General features: G+C 44.8%; 1 protein-coding gene across 1 annotated transcript in view; it reads left to right on the top strand.

Moving 5' to 3' along the window:
- The window catches only part of LOC134339402 (very-long-chain enoyl-CoA reductase), an 86,193-nt gene extending 72,939 nt beyond the window's left edge, over window positions 1-13,254 (top strand). Inside the window, exons 10-13 of the mRNA XM_063035865.1 lie at window positions 588-645; window positions 8,061-8,149; window positions 9,136-9,181; window positions 11,346-13,254. Coding sequence (XP_062891935.1) covers window positions 588-645; window positions 8,061-8,149; window positions 9,136-9,181; window positions 11,346-11,473 — 321 coding nt within the window. The 3' untranslated portion in view covers window positions 11,474-13,254. The remainder of the gene's footprint in view (window positions 1-587; window positions 646-8,060; window positions 8,150-9,135; window positions 9,182-11,345) is intronic.
- The last annotated feature ends 6,293 nt before the right edge of the window (window positions 13,255-19,547 follow it).

The following is a 19,547-nucleotide window of genomic DNA, read 5'->3' on the forward strand; positions in this document are numbered from 1 at the left end:
GGGCCGTAGCAGGACCGCAGCTGGAATAAAATGGTCTCCACACTTTGGTTCTTGTACTGGAGAGCTCTCATGGGGACAGATTAGCCTAATATTCACAGGATTTTGGAAGAATGGGAGATGATTTCATTGAAACATGTTTTTCAAAGGTCTGGACAAGGTGGATTTTGCGAAGGAAAGTATGGAACTCTGGGCCATACACTTCACATTGAGATAAGACATTTCCTTAATCAAGAGGGTCGTATATCCTTGGAATTACTTTGGATGCCTGCTTACTAAATATATTTCAAACCTTGAGATTGTTTGGATTTTTGGAATCCATTGTGAAAGCCAAGCTTTGGAATTAGCCTGAAGTAAACTTGAGGGGCGTCACTGCCGACTCCTGCTTTGATTTGTCGTGTTAACTACCTAGGAAGTACGCCACAGTAACAGGCCATCATTCCTCACTAGTCTATACAGTCAGGTTCCCTCATTGTGATGCTGATCCTGTATCTACTGGTGATGGTTGGGCCTTACTCTTCTCATTTTAAGCTGTGGATATTCTCCACATAACTGTTTCTCACTGATCATCTTTCTCTTTCTTTCTGCAGTTCTGTCAAATAGGGAACTTCTCAATCCATGTAGCACTGAGGAATCTTCGGCCGGCAGGTGAGAATGTTCATGATGTGCTGGTGAAGCCAAGTCACTGATGATTACAATATCGTTCCGTTGCATTTTCAGAATCGAATTCGGTTTAAGGAATGAAATTAAAGCTGTGTTTTCATTAACTCTGCTGATAAAGTTGCAAAAGTGAAGGTGGGAAATTTGAAATGAAAGCGCAAGTGGCGATAAATATTCAGTAGGGCTTGCGGCGTCCATGAAGTGTTATCATTTCATGTCGATCACTGCTTATTAGAGCTGGGAGAGATGTTAAATGCAGAAATAGCAGGGAGGAGGAGAGAAGAAAAAGCAAAAGGAAGCTCTGATAGGGTGGAAGATGGGATATTAACAAAAGGGATTATCTTGGAAGGTGAAAGTGGATTGTAATGAGACAAGACACAAGACTGGGTAGGAGAAAATATAAATGGGAATAGAATTATGATCTGAAATAATAAATCTATAAATATTGTTAATCTGAAATGAAAACAGAAAATGCCATGTGTATTCAAAGGTGTTGAAGACAGTGAAACACAGAAAGTGGGATGTTGTTCCTCAGCTTTCATTGGACATCACTAGACCATTTTGGTGGGAGCAAGGACTGGAGATCCAGGCTGAGAGTGAATGGGAGGAAGGAAAAATCATGATGGTTTCATATTGTTAGTTACTAAAAGAAAATCCAGTGTGGAACACTGATCTGTAAGGAACAGTTACTGATCTTGTACCTGGCCATTGCATGCCACAGGAGAACATAATCAAGCAGTTTAGGTCAGGACAAAACAACAAGAAGAAATTCACTGATTTTTCATTATGGTTGTGAAGTATTTTCAGAGTCAGAGTCAGGTTTAATATCATAGGCATTAGTTGTGAAATTTGTTGTCTTTGCGGCAGCAGTACAAAGAAATACATAATGGAGAAAAAAACTGTGAATCACAGGAAGTATATTAAATAGTTAAATAAGTAGGGCAAAAATAAAAAAGTAATGAGGTAGTGTTCATGGGTTCAATGTCCATTCAGAAATCAGATGGCGGAGGAGAAGAAGCAGATTTTGAATTGTTGAGTGTGTGTCTTCAGGCTTCTGTACCTCTTTCCTGATGGTAGCAATGAGAAGAGGGCATGTCCTGGGTGGTGGGGGTCCTGAATGACGGATGCCGCCTTTTTGAGGCATTGCTGTTTAAAGATGTCCTGGATGCTGCAGGGGCTAGTGCCCATGATGGAGCTGATCCAGAAGTCCGTATCCCTTTCCTCCTCAGAATTACAGAGCCTGAGAAGAAGGATGTTCAGCCCATTGAGTGTATGCTGTTTGGAAGAGCATCCTTCTGATCTCATCTGCTTCTTTTTCCCTATTCAGTGGTTTACCTCAGATTAAAATTTAACACTTTCTCAATATTTAAAAGACCATTTCTTTCCTGAAACCCCCAGAATAAAATCATTAGTCGGTACGAGCTGCATGGGAAATGGACGGGTACATTTTATAAATTGTTAAGGTGTGTTGTTACTCAGTGACTGGGATCCAGACTTTCCCATATAACTCCGGTTTTTTGATTCCACCTGCACTTTTTGTTCTGGTGACTCCCTTATAACCATACTGGTGTTCGGGTTGGCCGTGAGTTCTCAGCTTACCTCTGAGGACCAGGTGACACTGATGGATTTACTTACAGCTAAAGTAATGTTTGGCTGGGAATGGAAACTATCAGACTAATTCTAAAGGATTGAATTGATCAAGGATCAATATTATGTCTGTTTTAGAAAATGTGATCAAGGTGCAAATTATATGGATGATGAGAGGGGAGTAACCTGCAGACTCCAGTCTGTTCGTCAGCCAGAATCAATGATGCAACACTTAGTGTATGTGATAGCTGGTCAGTGAGCACAGACACACCTCCTCTGGTTGCAACATTCCTCATGTTACAGCTTCGTTGGCAGTGAAGTCAAGGCTTCTACACACTGGTTACACTTCAACTTGCATCTTGTGCACTTAAGAAAGATGTTCCTACATAAGCAAACAAAAGTGGACGTGAATCAAAAAAGGAGCCTTTACAATTAGTGACCTAAGCTTTGGTAACAGGGTAGAAAGGCTTGGGATTTAGGCAAGGAACTTCAGCACTTTCCTAGGAACTGGGTGAATGGGAGTTGGAGCTGGAATATCTAGGCAGATGGTGTGGTTGGAGCAAATTAGAAAGGGAGGAATAAAGCCTGAAAGAAGTTGAATATATTCATAAAGATGAAACGGCCTGTCTCAGAGTCGGCCAAATTGTGATAAAGCTGTCCACAGTCCTAAAGTATAAAGTGATGTGAGTTTCACCTGTTCAATCGGAGGGTTTAATCACTGGGGCTGACTGAAGAAGAGGATCAGAGACAATAGACAATAGGTGCAGAAGTAGACCATTCGGCCCTTCGAGTCTGCACCGCCATTCTGAGATCATGGCTGATCATCTACTATCAATACCCGGTTCCTGCCTTGTCCCCATAACCCTTGATTCCCCTATCCATAAGATACCTATCTAGCTCCTTCTTGAAAGCATCCAGAGAATTGGCCTCCACTGCCTTCTGAGGCAGCGCGTTCCACACTTCCACAACCCTCTGGGAGAAGAAGTTCCTCCTCAACTCTGTCCTAAATGACCTACCCCTTATTCTTAAACCATGCCCTCTGGTACTGGGCTCTCACAGCATCTGGAACATATTTCCTGCCTCTATCTTGTCCAATCCCTTAATAATCTTATATGTCTCAATCAGATCCCCCCTCAATCTCCTTAATTCCAGCGTGTACAAGCCCAGTCTCTCTAACCTCTCTGTGTAAGACAGTCCGGACATCCCAGGAATTAACCTAGTGAACCTACGCTGCACCTCCTCCACAGCCAGGATGTCCTTCCTTAACCCTGGAGACCAAAACTGCACACAATACTCCAGGTGTGGTCTCACCAGAGCCCTGTACAAATGCAAAAGGATTTTCTTGCTCTTGTACTCAATTCCCTTTGTAATAAAGGCCAACATTCCATTAGCCTTTTTCACTGCCTGCTGCACTTGCTCATTCACCTTCAGAGATTGATGAACAGGTACTCCTAGATCTCTTTGTATTTCTCCCTTACCTAACTCCACACTGTTCAGATAATAATCTGCCTTCCTGTTCTTGCTCCCAAAGTGAATAACCTCACACTTATTCACATTAAACGCCATCTGCCAAGTTTCTGCCCACTCACCCAGCCTATCCAAGTCATGAGAAACACAAGTGACATCTCCTTCAGGAGCACATCCCTACACTCCCATCAGTGTGAAAGGGAGATAGGACTGGCCTAAGTCTGATACCAAACAGGCCAATGTCATATGAAGCCCAGGACCCTGTGCAGAATTTGACATGACCTTTAACCTGTGGCCTTTTTGTAACTTCAGCTGTTGCTCTAAGTAAAGATAATGTGTTTATAATGAATCCCTAGTGTGCTCCAATGTTTCAGAGTCTGATGCCAAGGTTTTCGGAGAATTTAACTTATCCAAATGGGCAGTTTATGCTTCTTGAACAGGTGGTCTGCTGACAGCCCGTTAGCAGCAGGCACAACCTGAGTCTCTGAGTAACCCTTTAGGAGCCGTGCACCATTTAGAATGGCCACAGCTGCTGCCCAGGAAGCTTCCTGTAAGAATATTTTGGAAATGGATTCACTCAAGTTCTTTAACACTCCAACATAGCGTGAAAAGTACATAGAACATAGAACAGTACAGTACAGCACAGTAACAGGCCATTCGGCCCACAGTGTTGTGCCGAACCCACTGAAAAGTAAATCAAAAACACCCAAACACTAATCTGTCTTCTCTACACAATGTTCATATCCCCACATCTTTCTTACACCCATGTGCCCATCTAAATAAATCTTAAAAGCTTCTAATATATTTGCCTCTACCACCATTACAGGCATCTACCCCCTCTGAGTTAAAAAAACTGTGATCCTACACCCTCTCCCCCACCCGCCCCAACCTTCAATGCATGTCCTCTGGTACTGGACATTTCTACCCTGGGGAAAAAGTTACTTCCTGTCCACTCTATGTTATGCCTCTCATAATCTTATAAACCTCTATCAGATCTCCTCTCAGCCTCTGCCACTCCAGAGAAAACAGCCCGAGTTTATCCGGCCTCTCATGATAGCGCATGCCCCCTCAACCAGACCGCATCCCGGTAAACATCCTCTGCACCCACTCCAAAGCCGCAACATCCTTCCCATAGTGGGGTGACCAGAGCTGTAGGCAGTACTCCAGATGTGGCCTAACCAGACTTTTATAACATTGCAACACAACCTCTTGACTTTTGAACTCAGTGCCTCAACTAATAAAAGCAAGCACTCCATAAGCCGTCTTAACCACCTTATCGACCTGTAGCCATTTTCAAGGAGCTATGAACTTGAATCCCAAGGTCTGTGCTCAGCAACACTGTTAAGGATCTTGCCCTTTGCTCTTCCCAGACACAACACCTCATATTTATCTGGGTTAAACTCCATCTACCATTTCTGTGCCCATATCTGCAAGTGAGGTATATCACACTGTATTCTTGCCAGTCTTCTACACTATCGATGGCTCCACCAAATCATCATATCCGCAAATCTACTAATGCACCAATCTACGTTTTCATTCAGGTTATTAATATATATCACAAACAGCAGTGGTCCCAACACAGATCTCTGTAGAATTTCAGACCTCGAATAAATTCCTTAACCCTCTACCCTCTGTTTTCTATGCACAAGCCAGTTCTGAATCCAGTCAATTTGTCGTGGGCCTTCGCATCTTAATCTTCTGGATTAGCCTCCTGTGAGGGACTTCGTCAAACACCTGGGTGCAGGTGTGATAATGGCCCTGATTAGCAGTGCAACACCCCCTCCCCTTACCTCCTCTTCTGTCCTTTTTAAAACTGGAAGAACTGATTTTTTTTAAATTAGTATACTTTGCTCCCTTTGTCCCCTACCCTAAAAACTGAATGCACCAAGGAGTACAGCCCACATTGGAAAGGCCACAGAGTGCATTGGCTTACTAACCTTGTCTTGTGGAACTGCTGGCTGTCCCAGTCATGTGGTACGCTGTGATCGACATTCCCAGCTTTCACTGCTTCTTGCACAGACCTGCGCAGAATGATCCAACAGTGCATTTGACACTGTTGGATCCTGTGATTTTCGCAATCCATGTTTCTTCGGAAATCAAGAATGAGGCATAAAACTTGGTAATTGTGGCTGTTTTATTAAGTGTTACAAGAACAAAAACAGAAAAAAGACAAAGAACAAAAAAATCATGGTCATCTAGTATCAGAAAACTAGCATAAATTGGAAAGATACCAAGATATGCATACCAAATAACCGATGACATAGCCAGATTCGAGCAGTGTGAACACTCTTCCCCCCACCACCCCCCAGCAGTAAAACTAAGAAGCTTCTAGAAGAATACAGACTCGGCTATGCTACAATTACTGGAAGACACTGAACTATTACGCACACATAGGTGGTTATAAACTGTAAAAATATAGGCAAGCCTAATGAAAGTTAAATTATGAGAAAAGTAGCAATTTTACACTCTAATCCAACAGCACTCAAAAGCTGCTTCCAATATTTTTCCAATCTGTTCTGTCGAGATACTCAGACTTTACAGGGAAGTGATTGCACTGCAGAGCAGAGGGGCTGAATGAGTGAACAGAGTGCCAAATCTCTCCGCTGCTCCCCTAATCCCTCACATCCCTCTCACCATCTATCCCAGCCAGTACCATCCGTCAGACCAATGGGCAGCTTCATCTGTGTGCCAACCTTTCCCTCAGTGCCCCCTCCCACTCCTGGGATGTCCTACATTGATGTAGTAAAACTAAGAAGCTTCAAGAAAAATACAGACTTGGCTATGCTATAATTACTGGAATGATCACTGAACCGTGATGGTGTAGGGGAGATGGAGACTAGGATGCTGCCTCTAAACTTACAAATCAACTGTATGGAAATGGGGTAGGGGGGAGAGGTATTTTGTTTTGATATTGTTCAGTTACATAAAATTAATGAGATTTGGCACAGTCCATATAAATCTCCTCTCCTCCACAACAAGTGCCATAACCTGTCCCACCTCCCACTCTCCAACTGCCCTGATTACCTTTAAGTGCATCTCTTTTGCCTAACCCAACAATTCCTTGAGGTTGGGGGTTCCACATAGCATCCCAAGTTCTTTGTTGGGGCTATTGGTGCCCATTTTGTGGTCTCTCCCACAGGTGGATGGGGCTCCACCAGCCCATTGTGATTTCTTCCCTTTGACAGCGAAGTGACCGGATTGTCCAGTGTTTCCTGACGGGTCCAGACAGTCGCACCCCTGCTCCCCTAGCATGGAATCATCTCCCTGAGTTACAATAAGACTCAGAGGCTTCTCTGTGACCTCTCTGAAATGAGTATTAGTAAATTGAAGATCAAGAAAACTGTAGAGGCTGGGAATGTGAAATAAAAAGAGAAAATGCCAGAAACATGCAGCAGGTGGGCAGCTGTGTGGAGAGAGCAACTGTGTGGATTGAGTCTTTACAGCATTTTACAGTCTTCCTCCCACCCTGCCAGTGTGGATCACATTCCTGCTATTTGGGGTACCTAACCAGGTACTAAATGCCTGCTGCGTTCACCAGCAACTTTGATGTATGTTGACTAAATGTCTGTGCTGATCAACTGGATGAAGTGTTCACTGACATCTTTAAACTTTTTCACTTCAAGTGGGCTTAAATTATACCGGTGTCTAAGAACATGCTAAACTGCCTGAATGACTATCGTCCAGTAGCACTTACATCCACAGTGATGAAATGTTTTTTTTAGATTATGAGGACTCTCAGTCCTCATTTATTGTCATTTAGTTATGCATGCATTTTCAGAGGTTGGTGATGAAACATATTAACTCCTACCTGAGAAGGGACTTGGATCTGCTTCAATTTGCCTTCTAGAACAACAGGTCCACAGCAGATACCATCTCACTGGCTCTTCACTCAACCTGAAACATCTGGACAGCGAAGATACAAACATCAGAATGCTCATTATCGACTACAGCTCAGTATCCCCTCAAAACTAATCAATAAGCGTTGCTGCCCTAGTGGGAGGTTCATTGGTTGCACATTAGGGTGAATGGGTTGGGGATTGTTGCTGGTTTTGATCTCTGTACCCTGGCTTATTGTTGCCCTGATGCAGCAATAGGAAACTTTGAGGTAGTTAATGACAAACAGCAGAGGGGTTCCTTCACTGATTACTCTGGTGGTTGTCACCTCGTGCAGTTGAACAGTCTGTGGTGACGTACTGAGGTACATATCAGTATAGCCACAGTACCGAGGTAATGAAGAGTGCCCCAGCGTGGTATTGTGGCCAAACTGTTGCTTTCCAGGAGAGGTCTGGTTGGGCAGTGAATGGGCTGAACACTGCAGGTATCACAACCTCTCTCTCCTCCCCTTCCAGGCTCCAAGACACGTAGGATTCCCTTCCCAACAAGGAACCCCTTTACCTGGCTCTTCCTCCTGGTGTCTTGTCCCAACTACACTTATGAGGTAAGTGGATCATCTGCTGCTTGGCTCTTGGGATAGGGCTGGGCTGGGCTGGGTTGATGTCATCTGCAGATAAACCTGTGAATGCCATTGGACCTGGGTGTGAGAGTGGTGGGAGGTAGGTGGACACCCAGAGCAGGCTAGGGTGCAGGGGTCTCCCACAGCTGTTGCTTATTCCTGAAGCTTTTCCCTGTATCCTGATCTTGACTGACAATTTTCCCAGTTTTAACACATTATCCCTATCCTCCTGCTCTTTCAACAGTGGGTTTCACAGCTGCTAATGTGGCCCAACGTATAAAGTAATTGTATCCAGTTACTGCAAGGCATTACTTTCCACGTGTCTTTACTCTTAAAGCTTGTTGGGTATTTTTACCTTCTTGGAGTCATACAGCAGGGGAACAGGCCCTTCGGCCCAACTGGTCCATACTGGCACAAGTCCCATTTGCCCATGTTCTTCCCTTGGAGAACTCTGTGAAATAGTTGGATCAACTGAGGTGCCCAACTAGCTGCCCAACCCAGCCTCCCCTGAAAATCGGCAGGTCAGCCAGAACACCAGGCTGGCATTCAACACGAGATAATCGGAGGAACACTAGACATATGGGCCCTCCAGCCTGCCCTGTGTTTCAATATGAACATGGCTGACCTATACTGGCTCACTCCGCTGTCCGCTCCCCATAACCCTCAATTCCTCAATCTTCTGAATATTTCCCTCCTTCAAAAATAGTCCTCCCAGGCCAGTCTCCATCGCCCTCAGAATTCCAAAGATGTACTGCTCTTTGCAAGAAGAACTTTCTCCCTGCCTGGGCTGGTTGGATCAATGAGCAGCCCCTTGTCTTGCATCCATGTTGTCATGTGCGGTACTCTTCCACTAGTGAAACCCTCGCGTGGGCTGGTTGGGTCAAGTGGTGTGTAGGTCTGTAGTGATTCGGGTGAGGCAAAGCCTCTGTGCTGCCAATTAATGGTGTTGTTCTCTCCCTGTGATCCTGCAGGTGGGCTCCTGGATTGGCTTCACCGTGATGACACAGTGCCTGCCAGGTGAGGCCACACTGCCAACACCAGCTAGGACCTTCACTCACAGGCAGCTCAGGGGTTGTTTTCTGGGGATCAGATTAATTTCAGGTCCAATCAGAACCACGAGGGTGAAGTGGTCACAACTTTAAGCCCAACAGCAGTTTATAAACTTTGAACTGTACAATATTTCCTTGTAATCGCCACAATGTTCCTAACATCCGAGAGGGAGCTGCAGGTGTGATGCTGCGTCCAGCAGCCCTTGCTGTGGTTATAATCGGCTGAGCAGCTGGAGTGTAATTTGGTTGCCCCCTGATGTGAAAGGGTCAAGCTGGCCCTTATCCTAATAACTTAGGGGCAGCAGTAGGAGGAGGCCATTCAGCCCCTTTATCCTGCTGTTTTTCTTCAGTTTCACGAACCCCCTTTACCTCTTTGCCACTTTCCTGCACTAATCAAAGGTTCAAAGAAATGTATACAATATACATCCTGGAATGCTTTTGCTTCACAAACATCCACAAAAACAGAGAAGTGCCCCAAAGAATGAACGACAGTTAAACGTGAGAATGCAAATGTCTCCCCCTTCCTCCCACCGGCAAAAAAAAAGCAAGCATTAGCACCACCACCGAGCACTCAAGTGTGAGCAAGGCAATAGCAAAGACACAGACTTGCAGTTACCCCAAAGACATCGCGTTTCATCTGGCATTCAACAAACCACAGGTTCTCTCTTTCCCTAATAAGGGAGAGGGCGGTGTCTCCATTTTCCCAGAGAGCGGGGAGACATAGCATCGCAAACCAGCGAGTTGTTAAAAGTCCGTTACATCGCTTTTTTCAAGCTCTGTGCCTGAAGATCGCAAAGATCTCGGGTCTTTGGGCCCACAGCAGTAGATTTTCCGACTCCCCCGATGACACACGGGTCTCCTGCCGTGACACCAAGCCTCGATCCACCCGTCTCCAGAGCCCTGAGATATTTGGCTTCCAAATACAAGCCGGACTCTCAGGCCAAACCCTTGGCATGCGGAACAACGGCCAGTCCTGAAACCCCAAGACTGGGTCCCATTCCTGCAAAGAACCGAAGTCTGCATGTAACTCCAGGTCAGGGTCTTCAAAAGAATCCTGAAAGGGAAAAATAAAGATATTTAAGATGAAAATAGAGCAGTTTCTGAAGATGCAAACAAAGATGTCGCCGTTTAGCACCATCTTAACTCCGCCTCCGTCTCCAAAATAATCTTGTATCTCCTGAGCTGCCTTCCAAGGATCTCTGTCCTAAGCATCCTCTGTGACTGAGGCTTCATCTCCAGCCCGAGGATGAGGAAATGTTGGTCTGCAGTGACTGCTTCACTGTTCAGAGCAGAAATATCATCTCTGTGGGAATGAGATCAGATAATTCCTCTGAACTCACAAGTGCAGATGAAGTCTGCTTAGCCTCCCCTCATCCTACAGACTCCATCTCCCGGGCTCAGTGAATCAATGCCGCACTTCCTTTCCTCGTACAACAGACCCCCTTTCCCGTGCTCGGTCTAGTGAATCTATGATACACTTACTTCTATTCTGAGTGGATCCTTCCCTACCCCATGCTCCTGGTTTTCCTCTGCCGAATACATAAGAAAACAGGATCTTAGGTACCTCAAACCTGCCCCAAGTCTCATGTCCCCTGCCAGTTCCCCACAGTCCTCAGATCTTCAGTCTTTTAAAAAATGTGCACAACCCTTTGGGGTAGAGAATTTCAGAGATTCTCTGCTCTCGGAAGGAAGTAACTTTAATTGACTGCCCCCCACCCTCTTGCCGTTGTAGCTAAAAAACTACATTGTGAGTAATAGCTATTGAGTACAAGCACGATGATTACGGCACCTTCTCTACGGTACAGTGACAACTGGACCCAGCTCTGGGCTTGGCTGCTGCTGCTGAAAGCCTCTGTGCACCCAGACTAAAGGAAGGAAATGGTTCAGGTTTCTGCTAGCCAGTGCCTCATTACTCCGTCTGGGGTCTGTCGATGTGCGAACATTGGGTAGCCCTAGCTTCACTGATTCTGGTATCTCATAGATTTGTAAAAGTAGATAACAAAGGGGAGGGGCAGGGAACCCGTCAATAGATCCACTCCACCATTTCCTAAGGCTGTGGTTTCAGGTAAACTACTCACGGGGTGAGCCGGGAACACTTTGATGCCTCTAAAGGGCTTTATTTTCTCCCACAGTTGCATTGTTCACGCTGGTTGGGTTCATCCAGATGGCGATCTGGGCAAACAGCAAGCACCGCAGCTACCTGAAGGACTTCCGTGATTATCCGCCTCTGCGCACACCCATCATCCCCTTCATCCTGTAGAAGCTGGACTCTGCCAATCCGGGCAGGGAGGGGGCTTCGTGAGTCCCCTACCCCTCCCTCTCCTCTCATCTGTCTGTCTCCCTGTCCTTTCTGCAATAAAAAACAATCACAAGCTTCTGCACTGCCCCCTGATTACACAGTCCTGCGTTTTCTCCCTGATCTTGTGATTGAGATCCCACTGGGGCGATCTTGGCTTTCGATGCAATGTCTCAGGGCTTGAATGGAACGTTTCAGGGAGGGCAGCTGCTCTAAGAATATTAAACCCCCGGTTCTGCTAGGATGCTTAAAGACTTCCTCCATATTTCAAACTTAGAAGACAGGGTCTCCTTGAACTCATGTTGCTGTGTGGCATTCCCATGTCCTATAATTGTCAGGGCAGTTGGAACATGGACTGTTGGTCCTTGTACAAATATTGCTGCTTACTTCACCCTAATTTGCCTCTGCCTACCTCATAACCCCCTCTGTACCCTGACTTACAGCTAGCCTCCTCTCACACCCCTCCCGTCTGGACACCTGGACAATGTAGTCCTTAATGATATTTGTTGTCCTTATAGTCAGTAGTAAGGCAGAGCAGATCCCTTTCATCTTGTACACCAAGCTTTGTACCTGTTTCCCGTGTGTTCTCCATTAGTGTGAGACGCAGCTGTTTGTACTCTTCATCCCTGTAGTTTAAATGTCTGGCAGCCCAAGCCCTGTGAGCTGTGCTTGTGGGTAAGTCCCATCTCTGAACTCTGGGATTTGTTAGAATCAGCAGCTGCTTTTAGTGGTTGTTACAGAGGTTTCAACTACACTATTGGGAGATCTGGGCAATGTTAGTTGTGTGTTGTGAGGTCTGGTGGCTGCTTGGGAAAGATGGTGTCAACGATTCCTTTTCACAGGAAATCCTGGCAGCCCTGGAACTGCACAAAAGTCTTCACCAATCTTCACCAAGGGCCCCAGAAAGTGAAGGGTTCCAGCCTATCCCCACTGCCAATCAATTCCTCACACTGTGATCCTTCATATCAGAGTGGAGGGAGTTTCTCCTGTGTCTAATCCCTGCTGGGATTGTCTGATAGACTGGAACATGTTCAGGTGTTCATGAAGAAATGGGTAGGTGTCAGAGCTTCTGTCACAGGGATGAGACCAGATCACTCTCATTATTGCCAGTCCTGTGTTTGCCCCTCCCTCCTCCCCACACTCCCTAGTTTTCCTTCTCTCCTTCATCCCTGACTTTTATTTATTTCTGACAAATTGACGAGGAGCAGTTACAGCCCCTTGTGACGAAGAAAATGAACAATAAGACCAAAGCAGGTCCTAGCACTGAATATCGGCAGAGACCTCATCCTGCTGAGAAATCTCATTTGCCCTGTGTAGTAGGGTTGAGGTAGGGCAGGGGGATTAAGAACATCGGTGTGGAGTTTTCCTGGCTTAGTTTAACTGTGAGGCTGCATGAGGAATTCATTCAACTTCTGTTTCTTGCACTCTGATTGAATCGCTGCTCCTCATAATTTTAAGTCTTAATATCAACGGTGCGACTAACTGCTGTCTATGTGTAATGGCGACGCATTGCGCGATTTCGATACTTGTGCTATCTGCTAAATGTCGTTCAAAGATGTTCTGGTAATTGTATCTGTGGCTTACTGGAGAAGATTGGGCTTTCAGATAACAACTTTAGATTCTGGTGATTCATTCTATGTGATAGATTAAAGGAACAATTTTCTTCAAACTGCACATCAGCAATAATTATTCTGTTTCTTTGTAAACAATAAACTTCATTTGTCTGGTATAGGTTTTTTGCTGTGATTCTTTATTGTTAATTTTTAAATGTCCTTTAAAAGCCACGGCCAGTTTCTGTGTTAAAATAATTTTGTAAATAAAATCCCATCTAGTAATTACACTCAGTGGCCACTTTATTAGGTACACCTGTTTATAGGCATCTGTTAGTCTTGCGAGACCATGGATCTGCGCCTGGAAAGTCTTCACTCTCCAGGACGCGGGCCTGGACAAGGTTGTATGGAAGACCAGCAGTTGCCCACGCTACAAGTCTCCCCTCTCCACGACACCAATGTTGTCCAAGGGAAGGACATTAGGACCCATACAGCTTGGCACCAGTGTCGTCGCAGATCAATGTGTGATTAAGTGCCTTGCTCAAGGACACGACACATTCCCTTGGCTGGGGCTCGAACTTACGACCTTTAGGTAGCTAGTCCAATGCCTTAACCACTTGGCCACACCTGTACACATGCTCATTAGTGCAAATATCTAATCAGCCAATCACGTGGCAGTAACTCAGTGCATAAAAGCATGCAGAACATGGTCAAGCAGTTCAGATGTTGATTAGTCAAAACATCGGAATGGGGAGGAAATGTGATCTTTGTGGGCTTTGTCTGGGGAATGATTGTTGGTGCCAAATGGGGTGGCTGGAGTGTCTCAGAACTGCTGAGCTGGGAGTTTCACCACAACAGTTTACAGAGAATGGTGCAATAAACAAAAAAAAAAACCCAGTGCGTGGTAGTTCTGTGGGTGAAAATGCCTTTTTAATGAGTGGCCAGAAGAGATTGGCCAATCTGATTCAAGCTGGCAGGAAGACAACAGTAACTCAAATAACCATGCATTACAACACATCAAACCTTGAAGTGCATGAGCTACAGCAGCAGAAGACCAGGAGCATACGCTCCATGGCCATAGGTATAGGAGGTACCTAATAAGGTGGCATGAATATCGGTGGATTTAATTGCATCTTTAATGGACCAATAGTGGCCAATAGGACACCTCAGGCTGGGTCAGGAATTCCTCAGCTGGCAGCCCAGGAGGGAAAGGTCACAGGTAATTGGCTGACAGTCCAACATCGACTCTGTTGTTATAGGCCTAACCTACCCCATCGGCTCTAAATAGCAACGCTAGGATAGGAAACTATAGGCCAGTAGATGTAACATCTGCTACCTAGATGGTGCTGGAGTCTATAAACAGAGTTAGTCACTTAGGAAGCCTTAATGCCCTCAATCCATGTTAACATGGCTGTATGTGAAATGAAAATCATTGTTAAAGTGGTTTACAGTTCAAGGAGAAAACTCACAGAGTTGATAGAGGGAAGCCATAAGACAATTGAACATCGCATCCTCCTTTTCCAGGGAAGCCACCTCCCTTTTGTTTCTATTTCTGCTGGTCCTCTTACATCCTTCCTTCTTTGCAAACAAACTGTCTCACCGTCCCCCAGTTTCTTTACCCTCCACAAATGGGTTCCATCAAACTGTCATCCACACTCAAACCACTGAATCTTCCCACCCCATCACTGTTCCCACCTGCCCACCGTCCTTCATCTGATTCCACTTGGCAGCACATTTTCTTACCAGATCTCATCATCTGCAGTCCTTTGTTGCATCCACATGTCACTTCCCGGCCACTGTCACCACCCCTAACTCCAGCTGACTCTATCAACCTCTCCCCAGATGGATGTGTGTGAGTATCGCGTGCCATCTCTTGTCTCATCTCTCTATACAAGCTAATTCCCCTCTCCACTCTGCATCTCGTTGCAGGGTCTCCACCTGAATCACTGGCAATTCCTCTGCCTTCACAGAAACTGCCTGACCCACCGAGTTCCTCCAGTAGTTTGTTTCTTGCCAATAAAGGATTGGTACACAAATTAAAAGTATTGAAGAAGTGTATTAACGTGGATTCAAGACCTATTTTGAAACAAAAGATCAAGAGTTGGAATAAATGTTTCTTCTTGAAACCAGGAGGTAACAAAGTGGAGTGCTCCAAAGATCAGATCATAGTCCTCAATCATTTACTACCTGCTTGGTGACTTGGAGAGGCAGACTAGGAGGTGTCCAAGTTTACAGCTGTCATGGGGGAAAAGAAGTGGGAGAGCACATTGCGGTGTGATACAGAGCGAGTGGGTGAAAGTACGGTAAATGGAGTTTTGTGTGGGAAAGTGTGAGGTCCTGTACCTGAGAAAGGAATCGGAAGGTAGACTGTTGCCCAAATGAGTGAGGCACAGGTTAGAATTCAGCTGTGGCAAGTAAGTAAAATGATGTGTAAAAATACACCAATGTATTGCTGTGATTGTACAAGTTCTGGAGTTTCCACACTGAAGTACTATGTGTCTTGATCCCTTAAGACCATAAGACATGCGAGCAGAATTAGGCCACCTGGCCCATCGAGTCTGCTCTGCCATTCAATCATAGCTGATCCTTTTTTCTGTCTCCTCAACCCCAGTTCCCAGCCTTCTCCCTGTAACCTTTGATGCCATGTCCAATCAAGAACCTATCAATCTCTGCCTTAAATACACCCAATGACCTGGCCTCCACAGCTGCACGTGGCAACAAATTCCACAAATTCACCATCCTTTGGCTAAAGAAATTTCTCCACATCTTTGTTTTGAAAGGGTGCCCTTCTATCCTGTTCTAAACTCTCCCACCATGGGAATCATCCTTACCACATCGACTCTGTCTGGGCATTTCAACATTTGAAAGGTTTCAGTGAGATCCCCCCCCCCCACCCCATCCTTCTGAATTCCAATGAGTACAGACCCAGAGCCATGAAACGTTCCTCATATGATAACCCTTTCATTCCTGGAATCATCCTTGTGAACCTCCTCTGGACCCTCTCCAATGCCAGCACATCTTTTCTAAGATGAGGGGCTCAAAACTGTTAACAATACTTAAGGTGAGGCCTCACCAGTGCCTTATAAAGCCTCAGCATCACATCCTTGCTCTTGTATTCTAGACCTCTTGAAATGAATGCTAACATGACAGTTGCCTTCCTCACCACCAACTCAACCTGCAAATTAACCTTCAGTGTATTCTGCACAAGGACACTCTGCCTCACAGATTCTTGGATCTTCCCCCATTTAGAAAATAGTCCGCACGTTTATTTCTAATTCCAAAGTGCATGACCATGCATTTTCCAACATTGTATTTCATTTGCCACTTTCTTGCTCATTCTTCTAATCTGTCTAAGTCCTTCTGCATCTTACCTGTTTCCTCAACACTTCCTGCCCCTCCACCGATCTTCGTATCATCTGCAAACTTAGCAACAAAGCCATCTACTTTATCATCTAAATCCTTTATATACAGCATAAAAAGAAGTGGTCCCAACACCGACTCCCGGCAGCCAAACAGAAAAGGATCCTTTTATTCCCACTCGCTGCCTCCTACCAATCAGCCATTGCTCTTACCATGTTAGTAGCTTTCCTGTAAACCATGGGCTCTTAACTTGGTAAGCAGCCTCGTGTGTGGCACCTTGTCAAAGGCCTTCTAAAAGTCCAAATATACAACATCCACTACATCCCCTTTATCTATCGGACTTGTAATCTCCTCAATGAATTCCAACAGGTTCATCAGGCAGGATTTTCCCTGAAGGAAACCATGCTGACTTTGTACTATCTTGTCCTGTGTCGCCAAGTACATAATCACCTTATCCTTAACAATTGACTCTAACATCCTAACAACCACTGAGGTTAGGCTAACTGGTCTATAATTTCCTTTCTGCTACCTTCCTCCTTTCTTAAAGAGTGTAGTAACATTTGCAATTTTCCAGTCCTTTGGCACCATGCCAGAGTCCAATGATTTTTAGAAGATCATTTCTAATGCCACCAGAATCTTAACACTACCTCTTTCAGAACACCAGGGTGCAGTTCATCTGGTCCGGGTGACTTATATACCTTTAGGTCTTTCAGTTTTTTGAGCACCTTCTCTCTTGTAACAGTAACTGCACCCACTTCTCTTCCTTCACACACTACAACATCAGGCATACTGCTAGTGTCTTCCACAGTGAAGACTGACGCAAAATACTCATTTAGTTCAGCAGCCATCTCCTTGTCCCGTTATTATTTCTCCTGTCTCATTTTCTACCAGTTCTATATCCACTATCATTTCTCTTTCATTTTTAACATACTTGAAGAAACTTTTACTATCCACTTTGATATTATTTGCTAGCTTGCTTTCATATTTCATCTTTTACCTTCTAATGATTTTTTTCATTGCTCTCTGTAGGTTTTTAAAAACTTCCCAATCCTCGATCTTCCCACTAGTTTTTGCTTTGTTGTATGCCGTTGTTTTACTTTTAAAACGGCTTTGACTTCCCTTGTCAACTGTGGCTGTACTATTTTACCATTTAAGTATTTCTTCATTTTTGGAATACACATGTCCTGCACCTTCCTCATTTTTCCCAGAAACTCACCCCATTGCTGCTCTGCTGACATCGCTGCCAGCAGCTCCTTCCCATTTACCTTGGCCAACTCCTCTTTCGTACCACTGTAATTTCCCTCACTCCACTGAAATACTGCAACATCAAACTTTACTTTCTCCCTATCAGATTTCAAGTTGAACACAATCATATTATGATCACTAAGGGTTCTTTTACCTTAAGCTCCCCAATGGCCTCAGGTTCATTACATAACACCCAATCCAGTATAGCTGATCCCCTAGTAGGCTCATCACAAACTGCTCTAAAAAGCCATCTCTTAGGCATTCAACAAACTCACTCTCTTGAGATCCATTAGCAACCTGATTTTCCCAATCAACCTGTATGTTAAAATCCCCTATAACCACCATAACATTGCCCTTTTGACTCAACTTTTCTATTCCCTGTTGTAATGTGTGGTCCACCTCCCAGCCACTTTTGGAAGGCCTGTATATAACTGCCATCAATGTCCTTTTACCCTTGTAGTCTCTTAATTTAATCCACAAGGATTCAACATCTTCCGATCCTATATCACATCTTTCTACTGATTTGATACCTTTCTTTACCGGTAGAGCCACAGCACCCCCTCTGTCTACCTTTCAATCCCTCCGATATAACGTGTAACCTTGGACATTCAGCTCCCAACTTCAGCCACGATTCAGTGATGGCCACAACATCATTCAATCTGTAATATTGCAACAAGATCATCCACCTTATTTCTTATGCTACGTGCATTTAGATACAACACCTTGTGTACTGTATTTGCTATCCTATCTGACTTTGCATCCCTAATGTTTTGATACTCAGCCTGTTGGCTGCAACTAAGTCCCATCACCTGCCTGCCCTTCCTGACAATCTGACTGCAGGTTATCTTCACTTTTTCATCATCCGTCCTTTCCAGAATCCCTTCACTCTGGTTCTCACCCCCTGCCAAGTTAGCTTAAACCCTCCCCAACAGCTCTAATGAACCTCCCCATGAGAATATTGGTCCCCCTCAGGTTCAGGTGCAACCCGTAAATTTTCTCCAGTATGTTTACATTTCCTTCAGCTCCTCATTCACTTCAAGCCTTTTCTCCACTCTTCTGCTTTCTTGCATGAAGGCGGAAGCAAAATCTATCTTTACATCTTTGTCGTTTCAATATTTGCAGCCTACTTTGTCCTGTTTCAGTCAGTAAAGGGACCCAGATTAACCTTTGATGATTTGGTTTGATTTAAGATTCTCTTTTCAACTTGATGCTAGATTTTATCATAGTCAAGATTGCCCTCTCTCTTCCATTTTGTCCATTTATTCATTAAATATTGAAGTCTACATTTAAGTAGACTTCATTCTACATTGAGTATGCTGGAATTCTTAATTCCCAACTTTGGTCATTTTGCTACCATTCCTTGTAGCAGCTATTATACTGCACGTACTTGCTTCTATTTGTGCCTCTAATTCAATGTGCTCGATAGGAACGGAGAATCAGACAGAAATCCCTCGTTTGTTTATTAGCATTTCCTCTGCCCTTTCTCTAGATGGAGATAAACTTTTTTATCCCTTGCTGACAGATCCTGGTTATCTATAACCATCTCACAACCCTGCAGACAACAGGAATTCTGCAGATGCTGGAAATTCAAGCAACACACATCGAAGTTGCTGGTGAACGCAGCAGGCCAGGCAGCATCTGTAGGAAAAGGTGCAGTCGACGTTTCAGGCCGAGACCCTTCGTCAGGACTAACTCACAACCCTGCAGTATTGCATTCCCATTTAATTCCCCTGATCAGTTCATGGTCCTGGCTCCCATTCCAATGTGGTTCATCCAATGATGATTTCCGCTTTACCCTCCGTATCACAGCCTCCTGTCCCTTGGCTGACCAATCCTGTGGTTGTTAATCTAAGCCCTTTAAAGTACCATCCATCTCACCCAGG

This window comes from Mobula hypostoma, chromosome 29 (assembly GCF_963921235.1).
Source record: "Mobula hypostoma chromosome 29, sMobHyp1.1, whole genome shotgun sequence".
Taxonomy (NCBI): Eukaryota; Metazoa; Chordata; class Chondrichthyes; order Myliobatiformes; family Myliobatidae; genus Mobula; species Mobula hypostoma.